A 17,426-nucleotide genomic window follows, 5' to 3' on the forward strand; every position below is an offset into this window, starting at 1 on the left:
GCCACCACACCCGACCGGTACCCAGTGCCGCACATCCAGGACTTCTCCGCCCACCTAGCCGGCGCCACCATTTTCTCAAAGGTGGACCTGGTGCGCGGTTACCACCAGGTGCCTGTCCACCCGCAGGATGTCCCCAAAACAGCAGTCATCACACCCTTTGGCCTTTTCGAATTCCTACGGATGCCTTTCGGCCTCAAGGGGGCAGTGCAGACTTTTCAGCGTCTCATGGACTCGGTGCTGCGAGATATGCCGTTCATGTTTGTTTACTTGGACGACATTCTCGTGGCCAGCGCGTCCGTAGACGACCACCGGACGCATCTCCGGCAGCTGTTCGGCCGGCTCAGTGAGCATGGCCTCATCATCAACCCGGCCAAGTGCGAGTTTGGCCGGTCATCCATCACTTTCCTCGGCCACCACGTCACCCCACAGGGGGCAGTCCCCCTCCCTGCCAAGGTGGAGGCCGTCGCCAGTTTTCCACGCCCACGCACGGTGAAGTCTCTGCAGGAGTTCCTGGGCATGGTGAACTTCTACAACCGTTTCCTCCCCCGTGCGGCCCAGCTCATGCGTCCATTGTATTACGCCTTGCGGGGTAGGAGACCGGCGGACGTGTTGGATTGGTCCCCAGAGATGACTGATGCGTTTGATGCTTCCTAAACTGCGCTGGCCAACGCTGCTCTGCTGGCGCACCCGTCTCCAACCGCCCCAGTTGCTCTTACTACGGACGCCTCTGATTACGCCGTGGGGGCTGTGTGTGAGCAGTGGGTGAGCGGAGCCTGGCAGCCGCTGGCCTTTTTCAGCAGGAAGCTCCGGGATAATGAGAGGATGTACAGCGCCTTCGACAGGGAGCTCCTGGGTCTTTTCCTCGCCACACGTCATTTCCGTTTCCTGTTGGAGGGTCGGCGGTTCACGGCTTTCGTTGACCACAAGCCGCTGACGTTTGCTATGGCCAAGTCTACGGAGCCATGGTCTGGTCGACAGCAGCGTCAGCTCTCGGCCATCTCCGAGTTTACCACTGACATTCAGCACGTGGCTGGCAAGGACAATTTCGTCGCCGACTGCCTCTCCCGGGCGGTCGCTGGTTCCGTCCACTTGGGCCTCGACTATGCGGCTATGGCTGCGGATCAAATGGCGGACTCTGAGGTGCAAGCCTACAGGACGGCCCCCACGGCGCTGCTCATGGAAGATGTGATGTTTGACACGGCCAACGCTACACTACTCTGCGACGTCTCCACTGGGCAACCTCGCCCCATGGTACCTGCTGCCTGGAGGCATAAAGTTTTTGATGCCATCCATGGTCTTTCCCACCCGGAAGGTGAAGGCCTCTACCAAGCTGGTGGGGGCCAAGTTCGTCTGGCCGGGCCTGCGGAGGGACGTCAGGGCCTGGGCTGCGGCCTGTGTGGCGTGCCAGCGCGCAAAGGTGACTCGTCATACCAAGGCTCCTTTGGCACCCTTCAAAGTGCCAGAGAGACGTTTTGATCATGTGAATGTGGACCTGGTGGGCCCACTTCCCCCCTCCCGTGGTTACACCTACCTCCTCACCATGGTGGACAGGACCACCAGGTGGCCAGAAGTAGTTCCCCTGTCCTCCACTACATCAGCGGAAGTGGCCCGGGCGTTCATTATGGCTTGGGTGGCCCGTTTTGGCACACCGTCCGACCTCTCTTCGGACCGGGGTCCGCAGTTCACATCGGAGCTTTGGTCTGCGGTTGCCGAGGTCCTTGGAGTGAAGGTCCATCGTACCACAGCCTATAACCCACAGAGCAACGGATTGTGCGAGCGGTTTCATCGTGACATGAAGGCCGCGCTCAGGGCCAGCCTTACGGGCAGCGACTGGGCTGACCGCCTCCCATGGGTTATGCTTGGCCTTCGATCCGCCCCCAAGGAAGATCTTCAGGCCTCATCGGCCGAGCTGGTGTATGGCCAGCCTCTGCGTGTTCCGGGGGAGTTTCTTCCAGATGCCACGGCCCCGTGGTCAGTTGCCTCACATCGGGCTGCGTCTCGGGACATTGCGGACGCCTTTGTTCCTATTCCAACGTCTCACCATGGCCTTCCCCGGTCCTACGTGCCCAAGGATTTACCATCGGCCAAGTATGTTTTCATCCGCCACGATGGCCATCGGACACCGCTGCAGCCCCCATACGATGGGCCCTTCCGCGTCCTGGTGGGGGGGGTCTAAGAACTTTGTTGTGGATATGGGGGGCAGGCCTGAGCGGGTGGCTATTGACCGTCTCAAGCCTGCTCATGTGGACATAGGCGAACCGCTTCAGCTGGCCCTTCCCCCGCGGCGAGGGCGCCCACCTGCGGCAACCTCGCCCCCTGCCCCGCCCCTTGCCCTTGGCCCCTCTGCTGTTAGGCGCAGCCGGTATGGCCGCCCAGTCCGCCCCCCTGTACGTTGACTTTGTTGGAGGGACTGTTATGTGCTGGACTGTTCTGTTTTGCACTAGTGCATAGTGTCACATGTTCTATTTGGGGTACATGTTCGGCCTGGCCCTGTTATTATGGGTGAATTCTGGGGGGGCCTGTGTAGTGACCCACAAGGAAGTCTGAAAGAGACATTCACCAGGGACTGTACCTTTAAGGAAGGGGAGGTTAAAATGATGACGAGTTCCGGTTTTGACGTTGTGTTTTGGTTTTGATATCACTCGCTGTACTGGTGATAGTTTATATTGAAGTGGATAGTAAAGTTGACTCGACGCATCTCCGTCTCTTGTCTCCTCACTTACTGCACTCCACAGTATAATTATTTTTTTGTACTTTTTTATTGCACACTTCTTAATATTAAGCCTACAATGTGTTTAATATCACTATCATATCACAAATACAGACACATTTATATAATTAATAAAAATACCCTTGTTTTGTTATACTAAATTGGTATACTTAAAGTCTTCTAAATTGGAACAATTTTGTACCAAAAGTACAATTGAGGGTATTTATATTAAGTACATAAATATGTAAAAGTATTTGTAGTATACTTATAGCATAAAATAAATAACAGATTAGAGTATAAAATACATCAGTAATGCCCTCTTATGACTTTCTTTTAAAAAAAAAGCTTTTGCTAACAAGTAAAAAGAATGCAAATTTTTAACTTAAAAAAATCAAGTTACCTTTTTGCCTTACAATTGAGTTTGCTGTAATTAAAATTTTTAGTTAATACAATGAAGAAGAATGGTTTAATAAACAGAAACTCAAAATAGTATGTTATCTTCATCAAGTTGATTTGACAAAAGATAAAAAGTTGTGATATCGAATCTTGAAAATTATTTTTTTACAGTGCATGGCTAAATGCGACTACAGAGGCCGTCGGGTTCCATTTCTATTAGCCGTCCTACCTACAATCTCTGTTCTGTGCATAGGTTCTGGTGTAAACAATGAGTGACGTACACGCGCAAGAGATCACTTCCGGAGCCTTCCGGCGCTTGCGCAGACTAAGTAAACAGATCACTTGGACGTGGTTGTGTAACAGAGATAAAAACGATATAAATACTGTCTTAGGGCATCAATGTGCACTTACGATGGGGAATTTTTTAATTTGGACTTTTCTCTGCATGCTATTAGAGATATCTCTGCATGCTTTTGGAGACAGTACCTATATACCTGCATTATATGACTGACAGACAAGAACGGTTTGACCTAAAAATATCAAAAATTGAAACTACTGCGGAGACAAAGACACCTACATCTTGGATGCACTTCAGGTAAGCTAAAACATACCTAAATTTTATTTCAAAGTGAACTATCCCTTTAAGTATGAAAGCATGGGAAATGATCCTGGGCGTGTCAGAATGGGTGCTGAACACTATAAAGCGAGGCTACTCGCTGCAGTTCGCTGGCAGACCCACACGCTTTCGAGCCAGAGTCGAAACTACGGTGAAAGACGAAGTAGCACATCTACTTCGTGCCGAAATAGCGAAACTGCTGAAAAAGGGGGCTATAGAAACCGTCCCTCTGAATCAGAGCCAGTCAGGTTTCTACAGCAGGTATTTCCTCGTCCCCAAAAAGGATGGTGGTCTCAGACCCATCCTAGATCTCAGGCGTTTGAAAAAATCCCTTATGCAGAGATCGTTCAAAATGCTCATGACCAGGCAAATCCTCGCGCAAATTCACCCGAGGGACTGGTTTATTTCAGTGGATCTGAAAGATGCCTATTTTCAGATTCAAATAACACCCAATCACAGGCCTTTCTTGCGATTCGCCTTTGAGGGCCAAAACTATCAGTACACCGCCCTGCCGTTCGGTCTGTCTTTAGCACTTCGTACATTCACAAAGTGCATGGACGCGGCGCTCGCTCCCCTGAGACAAAAGGGGATGCGAATACTGAATTATTTGGACAACTGGCTAATTCTAGCGCAGTCGGAGGCAGAGCGGATAACCCACAGAGCTTTATTACTCAGCCATTTACAAGTGTTGGGTCTCCAAGTCAACTGGACCAAGAGCTCACTGTCTCCCAGCCAGAAAAATTCCTTTCTGGGGACAGAACTAGACTCTGTGTCAATGACAGCGTGGCTGACGTCACAGCGCGTGCTGCGAATACAGCGTTCAGCAGCGTCTTTCAAGGTCGACAGCATTTTTCCTCTAAAGAATTTTCAGAGGATGCTGGGTTTTATGGCTTCGGCCTCGGCAGTGCTTCGATTGGGCTTGCTTTTACATGCGCCCTCTCCAGCACTGGCTGAAAACGCGGGTCCCGCTTCGAGCATGGACTTTCGGCCGTGTTCGCCTCAGGGTGACTCAGAATTGTTTTACAGCACTGGAGCCCTGGAAGGTGGCAGACTGGTATCAGTCAGGCGTGGATCTGGGAACGTTCTCGAAACTAAATGTAGTCTCTACAGACGCCTCCAACTCCGGTTGGGGCGCCCTCTATGAGGGCAGGCCGGTCTTTGGCCTGTGGGCAGCCCAGGAAGGGCGCTTACACATAAACTGTCTGGAGATGAAAGCGGTCGAGAATGCGCTGGGGCATTTTCTCCCCTTCTTAAAGGGCCACAATGTCCTTGTCCGCACAGACAACATGGCGGTGGTATCTTACTTAAAGATATCTCAGATCACGGAGCCTCCACACACTGGCAAAACGCCTCCTCGTGTGGTCTCAGCACAACTTGTGCTCGCTAATAGCAGCACACATGCCGGGCTGTAGGAACGTGGGTCAGGACATGCTCTCCAGAGACTATGTTCCTCCGGGGAAATGGTCCTTTCATCCTCAGGTAGTCCAGTGACTATGGGACACCTTCGATCTCATTATCCGCTTCCTGGAAGGAGCTAGGAGATTTAACCCTCCCTGGCCCCCTCTGGTTCCAGTCTGGGACCTCTCCACGGTCCTGGACGCCATGAAGGGTGACCCCTTCGAACCTCTACAGTCCGTGGATCTGCGGTATCTCTCACTTAAGACCGCTTTCCTCGTGGCTCTCGCCTCAGTCAAGCGAGTGGGTGATCTGCACGCGGTCTCTGTGAGCGCGGCGTGCATTGAGTTTGGGCCTAACGACTCAAGTCATTCTCAAACCAAGACACGGTTATGTCCCCAAAGTGCTTTCCACTCCGTTTAGAGCACAAGTCATCTCACTGTCAGCTCTTCCAGGATCTGATAGTGAGGGCGATGTGAACCTTCTCTCTCCGGTCAGGGCGCTAAGAATATATGTTGGAAGCAGTGGCGACTGCTGGTCTTTCAAAGAGGGGAAGCTCATTTTCGGCCTACATCATAAAAATGGTCCAAAACTTCCATCAAAATATGTGTATCGTGATTGTCAAAACATTAGGTAATTAAACAGAATTTTATTAAGTTTAGTAAAAACTTGTTACAATGTTTACATGGTACAATGACTGTAGGCTACTGATTTTATTATTACTTGACACACGATTTCATTTCAATTCAATTTTATTCTTTTGATTTGATTCCGATCTTGATTCAATATCGATTAATTTGGATAAATATTAGGTAGCCTAACTTACATTCATTTTTTTTTTTCAAGAAAAAAAATCTCATCTAATGCTGTAAACATACAGAGCCCTGTCAGCTGTATTATTATTAAAGGTTAAATAACAACTCAAATTAATAATAGGTAATACAAATATAATATAAATATGTCATACAGTGCACATATTTAGCAAAATACTCCTCTCTGTAGCTAATTTTTCTAGCCAACTAACGTGCAATGGTTATTAAATGGCTTTCTTGATCTTGAGGTAACGTAGCAGTACCTTAAACCTAAACGTTGTGACATTTTTCTCCAGCTGTTTTATTGATCTCTTTCCGCGTTGAAAAACACTGATTGCTCGATATTAAGTATGAGGCATGTTTGGTAAGTTGTACTGTATCTTTCAACATGCTGATTCGTGTTTATTTATTATTTACTAGTTGTAAAGAGTGAGAGATGATCTGTCACGTCACATTTACAAGTGCTAAAGCGATATTTATTGTTTGAATTTCGTAATACAATTTACAGAATCGGAGAGCTGAGAATTTGCTTATCAAAAGTAACCTTCTCTTTGTTGTCTGTCAGTGTCAGTGTCCTCTTTGCTTCGCGATTTTTCCCTGCGTGAGAAAAGCGTTTTTCAGTTTACTTTTCACTGAGCTCGAATAGCTTCAGCTATTGACAGAAATTCTGTCAATCAAAAGGAGATGACAGACCCTCCAATCACCACGCAGACGCCTGGAGTCCGGGCCCGCCCACTCCTCCATTCCCCCCAGAGACGCTGAGCGTCCGTGGGCGGGACATAATCGCAGCATTTATCCAATGACCGTTTAGTTTCGGAGCGCTGAAAAAAACTGTTCAAAGCAGCCCCATTGAAGTCAATGGACGCTCGGCTTCAACAGAAAAATGCACTGTGACGCTACGGGAATGAATGAGAAGGAGATCGAGTCAGCTGACCAGCTGATGATTCTGAACGAACTCGTCTTCGAGATGAACGTGTTCTAAAGCATTTTTAGTCAATAAAATGTTAACAAAATAGTACATATATTTGACCATTAATTGTTGACATTATAGGGGAAGCCGAGCTTCCCTTGCAGTCTTAAAGAAATCGCCACTGGTTGGAAGGTCTGCTGCCTTCAGGCAGTCAGAACAGCTCTTTGTTTATTTTGGTATCCGCACTAAAGGGCTAGTCACGTCGAAACAAAGCCTCTCCAGGTGGATAGTTAACGCTATTGCTATGTCTTATAAGTCTAAGGGCCTTCGCTGTCCTCTGGGCATCAGAGCCCATTCCACCAGAGGCATGGCCTCATCATGGGCCTGATCCAGTGGAATTTCACTCCAGGATATTTGTATGGCGGCAGGCTGGGCCTCTCCGTCTACATTTGTGAGGTTTTACAACCTGGAGGTTCCTGCCTTACAGGCTAAGCTGTTGTCAGTCTAAACATAATATCCACTGCTCTGCTCGATCCAGAACCGCGCAGAATGTATATTGTTAGCGTGCTGCCAGCACGAGACTAAAATCGACAGATCAGGCAGACTTAGATCCTTCCTGACTGTACTTCTATAGTTACATCTGTCCATCTGTCCATCTGACATTAAGTCGCTCTATCATGCAGTTCAGGCTTACTGACGCAGTTCCTGACTGTTATACTGTGCTAAGCACCCATTCCATTATCTATGGGATGGTTATGCTATATTCTTAGGCCCACGTTCTGTTGGCCTAGATGTTACCCACTATTATGTCTACCCCGGGCTCATGCCCTTGGGAATATATGTGTGGACGACTCTAGCACGCACAGCGTTTTACATCGGGTTCCCGTAGCGTATGCTAGCATACGCAACACGAGAGTACTCTCATAAGAGAACGCTCTCGGTTACTGACGTAACCTCAGTTCTCTCTAGATGAGGGAACGAGTATTGCGTATCCCTGCTGTGCTTGTGCTATGTTCTGGTTTCGCTGAAGAGATGAAAAACCAAAGAACAACCTATCTGGACTCGGTTTATATAGTCATAGCCACGCCCATTCTGCGGGACGTGACGTGCACGGGCGCCCGCGCCCTCATTGGTGCTTGGGTCACGAGCAGTCCTTCGATAGGTTGCAGCAGTTGCTACAGAGCAACCAATAGGTGCGCGAGCTGCCTCGCCTAGGTCTGCTTATGCAGCAATGCGTTTTAAATTAATGCAAAAATTAAGGATCATTTTTTTGGCTTCAGATTTCCCGTAGCGTATGCTAGCATATGCAACACTCGTTCCCTCATCTAGAGAGAACCGAGGTTACGTTAGTAACCGAGAGCGTTTTTCCAGACTAAAAAAATAATAAGATTTTAAATAATACCAACAGATAAAAAATCTAAACCTAACAGACTGTACTAGAAATCGTATGACGGCCATGTTTGGATCTTCCAACAGGACAGTGATCCAAAAACAAATATCAAAATCAAAACAAAAATGGGTCACTGAGCACAAAAGCAAGCATCTGCAATGGCCATCCCAGTCACTGGCCTGAACCCTAAAGATGAGTGGAGAACGTACTCGGTTACTAACGTAACCTCGGTTCTCTCTAGGAGAGGGAACGAGTACTGCGTCGAAGAGACGCTACGGGAAAGATATTACTTTTTCGAGATTGAAGCCTAAAAATTAATCCTTAATTTTGTAAATATTGTAAAACGCTTTTCTGTAGCATACAACCTTAGGCGGAGCAATATTGCTCACCCATTGGCTGCTCTGCCAGAAAAGCACAGCCTATGCGAGGCCAGTGACGCTGACCAATGAGGCGTCATCTCCCGCCGAAACGGGCGTGGTCTAGGCCTATAAATACGAGCATAGCTGTCTTCCACTCTGATTTTCGTCACGAAAGCGACGCAGCATGGGTACGCACGGCCTGAGACGCAGTACTCGTTCCCTCTCCTAGAGAGAACCGAGGTTACGTTAGTAACCGAGTACGTTCTCTTACGTAGAGTTCTCTCCTACTGCGTCGAAGAGACGCTACGGGAACCCCTGTATCACGCCGTGCGTGCTCTTGGACCGACACAGACACCCGCGGGCGCACGCGCCCTAGCATACAAGCGCCTACACCAAGAATGTATAGGGAGAGCGGCTAAAAATTAGCATCATCCCTTTATAGTAGTGCCTCTAAGGGCATAATAACATATATATGAAATATTAGATATATATGAAGGGTAATAGCATGCTCATGGGACACATTGTCAGTGAGTGATGCTTAAACATTGAAGTGACCTGGGCCGCAGCGCGGGGCAGGAACACTAAACATAGTCTTCTAGACCGAGAGCAGTTTAGCCTGCAACGCAGGAACCTCTAGGCTATAGAACCTTATAAATGTAGACGGGGAGGCCCAGCCCGCCGCCATACAGATATCTTGTAACGAGATTCCGCTATACCAAGCCCACGAAGAGGCCATGCCTCTCGTAGAATGTGCTCTAATGCCCAGGGGGCATTCCAAACCTCTAGATGCGTAGGCTAGCGCAATGGCGTCCACTACCCATCGAGATAGACTCTGTTTCGTCGCAGCTCGCCCTTTAGAGCGCCCACTGAACGAAACAAAGAGCTGCTCCGACTGTCGAAAAACAGCGGAGCGGGACACATAAGCTCTTAATGCCCTGACCGGGCAAAGGGAGCTATTTCCGTCCTCCGAGGCCGGCAGAGCCGACAGGGAGATGACCTGAGCCCTGAACGGTGTGTTGAGGGACTTAGGTACGTACCCATGCTTCGGTTTCAACACGACTACAGAGTCGTTGGGCCCGAACTCCATACAAGAGGCTTTAACTGAGAGCGCTTGCAAATCCCCCACACGCTTCACTGAAGCGAGAGCCAAAAGAAACACGGTCTTGAAAGACAGGTGCTTCATGTCAACTGAGTGAATAGGCTCGAAAGGGGCCCCTTTCATAGCGTTTAACACTGTAGAAAGGTCCCAAACGGGGACTGAAGGAGGCCTTGGAGGATTTAACCTCCTGGCTCCTCTAAGAAAACGGACCACCAGGTCGTTTCTGCCCAGTGAATGGCCAAGCGTTGGATTAACGAACGCTGATATGGCTGCCACATAGACTTTGAGCGTGGATGGGGTCCTACCCTTATCCAATAGCTCCTGCAGGAAGGAGAGAATCTCCGTTTCCCCGCACTGAAGGGGTGACAGACCTCGGTCTGAACACCAACCAGAGAACACCGACCATTTGGAAGCGTAGAGCCGTCTAGTAGACGGGGCCCTAGCCTGCTCGATCGTGTCTAACACTCCCCTTGGGAGGTTAGCGGGTACACGTTTATGGCCCACACATGTAGGGACCATAGCTCCGGGTGAGAATGCAAAATCGAGCCCATGGCCTGCGAGAGGAGGTCCCTCCTCACTGGGATCGGCCACGGAGCAGTACTCTTGAGCCGCATCAAAACTGGGAACCAAGGTTGATTCGTCCAGTATGGTGCGACAAGAAGCACTGAGCATCCGCTTTTCCTGATTCGCTCCAGCACTTGAGGCAGGAGTGAGACAGGGGGAAAAACATAGAGCGGACGGCGGGGCCAGACACTGGCCAGCGCGTTCGTGCTCTTTGAGAAGAATTCCGGGCAGTGAGCGTTTTCCTGGTTTGCAAACAGGTCTATTTCCGCTCTGCCAAACGTTTTCCACAACAGACGCACTGTCTGTGTGTGTAGAGACCACTCTCCCGTCGGAACGTTGTTCCGTGAGAGTATGACTGGTCCTACGTTCAGACGACCAGGCACATGCATTGCTCTCAGCGAGCGCAGGTTGTGCTGGGCCCATACCAGTATGCGTTCCGTCAACCTGAAGAGGTTCCGGGATCTCACGCCACCCTGGCGGTTTATATAGGCTACTACCGACGTGTTGTCCGAACGGACCAGGACGTGGTGTCCCTTTATCCGAGGACGAAAACGCCTCAGCGCTAAGTCCACTGCCATCATTTCTAGGCAGTTTATGTGCGGTAGTTCGACTCGTTCCGCCCACTGGCCAAAGAACGGTCTGCCTTCGAGCAGTGCTCCCCAGCCTGAGGTGGACGTGTCCGCGGACACCACCTTCAGGCTCGAGGAAGTCCCCAGGCTTACACCTGACCGGTACCAGTCTGACGCTCTCCATGGTGTCAGGGCTGAAATGCATTCCTGATTGACCTTGAGGCGATAATGACCGTGAACCCATGCTCGGCGCGGTACACGCGCTTTCAGCCAGAACTGCAGTGGGCGCATGCGCAGCAGGCCCAACTGTAGAGCTGCCGAGGCTGAGGCCATGAGGCCTAGCATTTTTTGAAATCTCCTGAGCAGCACTATATGACCGCTGCGGAAGGATTTCGCCATCTGCAGGGTGTTTCGCCTGCGCTGTGATGACAGCCGTGCTGTCATAGACAGCGAGTTCAGTTCCAGTCCCAAAAAGGAGATCCTTTGACTGGGAAACAGTGAACTTTTCTCCCAATTGACTCTCAGACCCAAGCACTCGAGGTGATCGAGAATTAGGGTTTTGTGGCGAATGAGTTCTGAAGGCGATTGAGCTAGAATCAGCCAATCGTCCAAATAATTCAGAATTCGAATGCCGCGGAGTCTCAGGGGTGCCAGCGCCACGTCCATGCACACTGTAAATGTACGAGGTGCTAGGGACAGGCCGAATGGCAGGACTGTGTACTGATATGCCCGGCCCTCGAAGGCGAATCTCAAAAATCGCCTGTGACGTGACGCAATTTGTATGTGAAAATACGCGTCTTTCAGATCTATTGCCATAAACCAGTCTCCTCGGCGAATCTGCGCGAGGATTTTTCTGGTTGTGAGCATTCTGAACTTTCGCTTTGTCAGCGCTCTGTTCAGATGCCTCAGATCTAAAATGGGTCTGAGACCCCCGTCTTTCTTCGGTACCAGGAAATATCTGCTGTACAGACCCCCTTCGCTCTGAGCTTGAGATAAAGGCTCTATGGCCCCTTTGCTCAATAGCTTCGCTATTTCGGCTCGAAGTAGATGTGCTACTTCTGTTTTTACCGTGGTTTCGACTCTTTCCGTGTAACGGGGAGGGCGTCGATAAAACTGTAGCGAATAGCCTCTTTTTATAGTCTCTAGCACCCATTCTGAGACCCCGGGAAGTCTTTCCCATGCATCTGCACGTGTGACTAGGGGTTGAATGTAATCTGGGCCCTGGTCGCGAAATGGCGGCGACACGAGGGCAACCGTGTGCTGTAACATGGACGCCGTGGCGTCTGAGGCGGGGGGCATGTTTAACACAGTGTGCATCCCGCGCGCGCTCGACTCTCTGAGTTGAGAGAGAGAGCGCGCGGGGCGAGCCCCGTAGGGCTCGTTATATTTGTGAATAAATGTGGGCGCGTGGTAGCGGGCACATTTATAACACCGGGAATACTGTGTTTGTGAGCTGACTGACCGTTCGTTGGTTTCGTTTTTACAGAAACCGCGAAAACGTGCAGTGTGTAGTGGTTGTTGGTACTGGACAGTGGGCACGCTCACTACATGTAAAGCACAATCGACATGAGTCGATTTTATGTGTGCAAACCCTGTATTGTACGGGGCTGTGCTTGCACGGGTTGAAAAACCGCGCTCTGGTCGCGAAATGGCGGCGACACGAGAGCAGCCGTGTGCTGTAACATGGGTGCCATTGCAGCGTATGATGCGGGGGCGCGCTTAATCGAGCGGGCAGCCCGCGCGCGCGCTCAGCTCTCTCAGCTGAGAGAGAGAGAGCGCGCAGTGCGAGCCCCGTACGGCTCGGCATGTTTGAGAATAAATGTGGGGTACATTTATAGCACTGTCTATTAGAACTGACTGACCGTGCATCGGTTTCGTTTCATAGAAACCGTGTGACATGTAGCTTGCAGTGATTGTGGGCACTTGAAAGCGGGCACGCTCACTACATATGATGCACAACCGACATGAGTCGATTTTATGTGTGCAAGCCCTGCATTGTGTGGGGCTGTGCTTGTGTGTACGAATGGGCACTGGGTTGTGGGCATACAGTTACACACATAACATCATCGGCCGTGGCCGGGACACCGTGTAGCACAGAGAATACTGTCTATCAGAACTGACTGACCGTGCATTCGTTTCGTTTTTACAGAAACCACGGGACATGCAGTGTGTAGTGATTGTGGGCACTGAAAAGCGGGCACGTTCACTAACTTACATGTGATGCACAATCGGCATGAGTCGATTTTATGTGTGCAAACCCTGTATTGTGTAGGGCTGTGCTTGTGTGTACGAATGGGCACTGGGTCGTGGGCATTACGAATACACACATTACACCATCGGCGGTGGCCGGGACACCAGAAAATACATTTTCAGATTTACCTGGGACGTCGTGAAAACGGCGTTTGTGTGCAGGCAAACGGGCATTGATGCCGATTTGGTGACTTCAAAATACACTGGCACGGTCGCGTATGTTGGGACTGTGCGAGCGAGACATTTTAGTGAAATCCGGCCGCGGCGGGATTTTAACACTGTAGCAACAGAAGTGCGCATCCTGGCTGAAAACGGGGCTTTCCGGGACTCCGCGATTTCTTCGTGAATTCAGGAAGAAAAAGGCGCGGGTCGTGAGGACGGTAACGTACGTTCCTCTGCAGAAAAGCAGCCATCCAGCCGGCAAGCGCATCGATGCTGGTCTTTCTCCGTCGACGCTCACGAGCGGCGGGGGAGGGGAGATCCTCGGAGCTCGCCCATCCCTCGCTACCCGAAGCGAGGAGAGAACAGCAGTCGTCCTCCACAGGCGCGGCTTCACCTTCCTCGTCCATGACGGGTGCGGCGGCACACATCTCTTCACATCACACATCCCTTGTCCGTCGGTCAGAGAGTCGAGCGAAGCGGGCGGAGAAGCTGGCGGCAGCAGCGGCGAGCACCTCGTGGTGGAGGGAGGTTCCGGGCTCCGCTGAGCACGGCGCTTTTCACGGCGCGGCACTGCAGTGGGCGGTAAGATGCAGCTTCAGTAAATGAACGCCAGGCGAATCCGCAGAGTCACCGTAGGCATCAAATCACAGTGATGGCAGCCGCCATCGACGAGAGCTGAAGCTGCGTGATCCTCACAGGCAGGAAACACAAACACGTGGTCCCCGTCGCTGAGCGGGGCTCTACACGAGCCACAGGAGGAGCGAGGCAACTTGAAAAAGACGCTCAGCTCTCTAGTGGTGGAAAAACTGTGTGTCGCGACGTCGAACACACACACAAAACACACACACATAATGTAAAGGATATTCCACGCCGGAGAAGCGCAGCAGGGAACGGCGGCTGAAGGCGGCGAAGACGGCGGCTTCAGATAAAGGGCTCGTCCTGCTGAGGTGCTTGTTCCAAACGGCTGTGGCGGCTCGAATCCGATCCAACGATGCGTGCAGCTTCGTGAATTTTAGAAAATCAGAGTGGAAGACAGCTATGCTCGTATTTATAGGCCTAGACCACGCCCGTTTCGGCGGGAGATGACGCAGAAGGGCGCGAAGCGCCCTCATTGGTCAGCGTCACTGGCCTCGCATAGGCTGTGCTTTTCTGGCAGAGCAGCCAATGGGTGAGCGATATTGCTCCGCCTAAGGTTGTATGCTACAGAAAAGCGTTTAACAATATTTACAAAATTAAGGATTAATTTTTAGGCTTCAATCTCGAAAAAGAAATATCTTTCCCGTAGCGTCTCTTCGACGCAGTAGGAGAGAACTCTATGTAAGAGAACTGAAGAGAAGAAGCGCCAACATGGATCTGGGAATCTGCAGGATCTGGAGAGGTTCTGTGTGGAGGAATGGTCTCTGATCTCTGGTCAGGTGTTCTCCAAACTCATCAGGCATTATAGGAGAAGACTCAGAGCTGTTATCTTGAAAAAAAGGTTGCAAAAAGTACTTAATAAAAGGGGGCAAACAATTTTTGCCCAGCGTGTTTTGGAGAAAAACATTTATTTCATAATGTGATTTCCCCCCCACTTTCAATTATTTTACTTCAATGAAAGGTTAGATTTGTGCACATTTTTTAAATAAAATATCAAAAGGATTAAAAATGCAGATTTAATTTTTACAGCCATATTTGATCATATTTACCAAGGGGGACACACACTTTTTCACACCACTGTAGACTGTTTTTGTACTTTATTGTCACCCGCATTGTGAACATAGTGATAATGATAAAAGGAAAGTGCAAAATAAGTAAAGGGAACAAAAAGAGAAACTATGGGAGGAAAGTAATTAAATCATTATCATACATTTTTACATTTTTCATCATACAACATAAAGTTGATTTATTCATTTTTGAAGAATAAAATAATATTTGAACTTCTTTATAGCAAATCTTTATTAAATATGACCCCAGGAACACACCAGAATTTCACAGCAAAAAACAAACAAATTAAATCACATCAAGACAAGCAAATATAGTACAGAGAGAATGCAAGCTATATATTCTGTACATCGTGTCTCATTGTGGAATCTGAAGAGCTATAGAATATATTGAATGTATGAATATATAGAATATATTAATATATTGTGTACAGTGTGTGTGATTGTAGAATGTGAAGATCTGCTGTATTCAGTGCATCATGAAGTAGGAGAGCAGAGAACCGCAGAGGAACAGGACGCTCTGGGTGACACTCTGAGCCCCGTTACACAGGTTCCCCTCACAACATAAAAGGCTCTTAACACCACTAGCTGATGCGGCGTCACAAATAGATTTAGACACACAGCCTTTTACAACAGTTGACAGGCCAAAAACAAAATTCCCTGATGAAAAGAAAGAAAACAAAGGCTGATTCATTCTGGACATTGGTATATGTGATCAGTGTCAAATGTTTAAATAGAGTTTATAAGATAATAACTTAAATCTTCTTCCGTTTCCAGATTCTCACCTGTTCCATTAATGCAGCGATCTTCAATCCCTGAACATTTCACTGTGTTTGAACAGGTATTTGCATCACAATAGTAACAGCTTTTTCCAGTTGCGATGGGTTCTACAGAGGGAAAACAAGTATTATTTTATTTTATACACTTATATTTTTAACACTCCTTTAGCGGCTCCATTCAATCACATCACCACAGACAAGCTGAATGTCATTTGGGAGTAAAATGAGTGTTGACTTTACAGAAGTTATTTATTTTGTAGAGGTGAATTCAGGGCTAGTTGGACACTTTATGCCATTGAGATGACTTGTAAAGTGTCCCAATCAACCTGAATTCACCTCTACATGATCATTAAAGTACAATACCTGGAACATCTGCAAGGTTACACTTGTCTGTGATACAGCAGGAAGTAGTCGACCTTATAATGCCGACATTATAGGACTGAGGTAGACAGGCAGGAGCACAAGCTTTAGTGTTCCCTGTAGAACTAATGCCCCCTAAAGAATATGAATGAGACATGAAAGTGAAAAATGGAAAATTGATTTATACTTTTTTTTAAATATATATATAAATCATGACAATCTGAGATCTGAGAGAAACCATTAAATATCTGGAATCTATGTAGAGTATTTTGTGATTGTAATTGTAAATTCTGCCAATAAATAAATAATAGCAGCATCAATCAGTCAATCATCATCAATTTCAAACATATTGGACTTACCAACTTGTGTCCCTACTATTGTACTCGTGCAATGAGAAGATCCAGCGGGACATGTTGTCTCCGTTTGTTGACCTACACAAGAACCCGCCGGATTCAAGCACTCATAACATTTGAGAGAATGTCCTTTAGGAATAAAACAGAGACAGTGAGAGAGAGAGCGAGGTCATCAATGATCTGCATTTATAATCAAGAACATCACAAACACTATTTGTCTTCATACCTGCAGTGAAGAGAATGAACAGAAGAAAAACTGAGAGTTGCAGATCCATCTTTGATCAGGAGGTGAGTGAAATAAAGTGTGTTTCAGTGCCATTTTATAGTTTAGCAAAAGGGGAGGATCTTCATGAGAAAATGAAAAAAAAGAACCATAAACTTCAGCTTACATCATTTAATTTCCAGTTAATGACACACACACACAAACTGATTCATTTGACCTTTACTTAACTTGACCTTGTTAAAGTGATAGTTGACCCGATGAAGATTATGTCTTTATTTACTCACCCTCATGTCATTCAAACCCTGTATGACTTTCTTTCTTCTGTGGAACACAAAACTGATCATTTTTATGTCTATAAAGTGCAAGCCAATGGGGCTCAATTGTGTAAACATTCTTTAAAATATATTCTTGTGTTCTGCAGAAGAAAGAAAAACACACTCTTAAGTTTACATATAGATTTAGCTATTACCTACATTCAGTGGTGAGTACAGTTATTGAGAAACCAGGTCAAGACTAGTTTTCAAGTTGTCAAGACTAGAACTTTTCATTTAAATATACTGGTTACAATATAAGGTTCATTAGTTAACTACATTAATTAGCATGATCTAATAATGAACTGCACTTATGCAGCCTTTATAAATCTTTGTCAATGTTAATTTCAACATTCACTTGATTCATACATGATTAAAATCTTGGTAACTAATGTTAACTCATTAACTTTATTGTAAAGTGTTGTCAATACACTTTATTGTTGCAACATTAAAGGATTACAATAAGTG

At 48.0% G+C, this 17,426-nt stretch overlaps 1 protein-coding gene across 1 annotated transcript; it reads right to left on the reverse strand.

Annotated features, from left to right (window-relative positions):
• Positions 1–14,951: 14,951 nt before the first annotated feature.
• On the reverse strand, positions 14,952–16,719 carry LOC306984723 (phospholipase A2 inhibitor and Ly6/PLAUR domain-containing protein-like). The gene is made up of 5 exons (XM_079586327.1): positions 16,651–16,719; positions 16,431–16,553; positions 16,075–16,206; positions 15,718–15,819; positions 14,952–15,592 (listed from the first exon to the last, which is right to left on the reverse strand). Exons 1-5 carry the CDS (start codon positions 16,697–16,699, stop codon positions 15,402–15,404), a joined length of 597 nt encoding a protein of 198 aa, XP_079442453.1. The 5' UTR covers positions 16,700–16,719; the 3' UTR covers positions 14,952–15,401.
• Between the last annotated feature and the right edge of the window lie 707 nt (positions 16,720–17,426).

Source organism: Phoxinus phoxinus, assembly GCF_949152265.1.
Source record: "Phoxinus phoxinus genome assembly, chromosome: 17".
Taxonomy (NCBI): domain Eukaryota; kingdom Metazoa; phylum Chordata; class Actinopteri; order Cypriniformes; family Leuciscidae; genus Phoxinus; species Phoxinus phoxinus.

Bases quoted from the DNA above. Each gene is read 5' to 3' on its own strand.
- LOC306984723 (XM_079586327.1), bottom strand. From the start codon at position 16,699: ATGGATCTGCAACTCTCAGTTTTTCTTCTGTTCATTCTCTTCACTGCA. The intron at 16,207-16,430 runs GTAAGTCCAATA...CATATTCTTTAG, and splicing joins AATAGTAGGGACACAAGTTG to GGGGCATTAGTTCTACAGGG. The intron at 15,820-16,074 runs GTATTGTACTTT...TTCCCTCTGTAG, and splicing joins TAACCTTGCAGATGTTCCAG to AACCCATCGCAACTGGAAAA.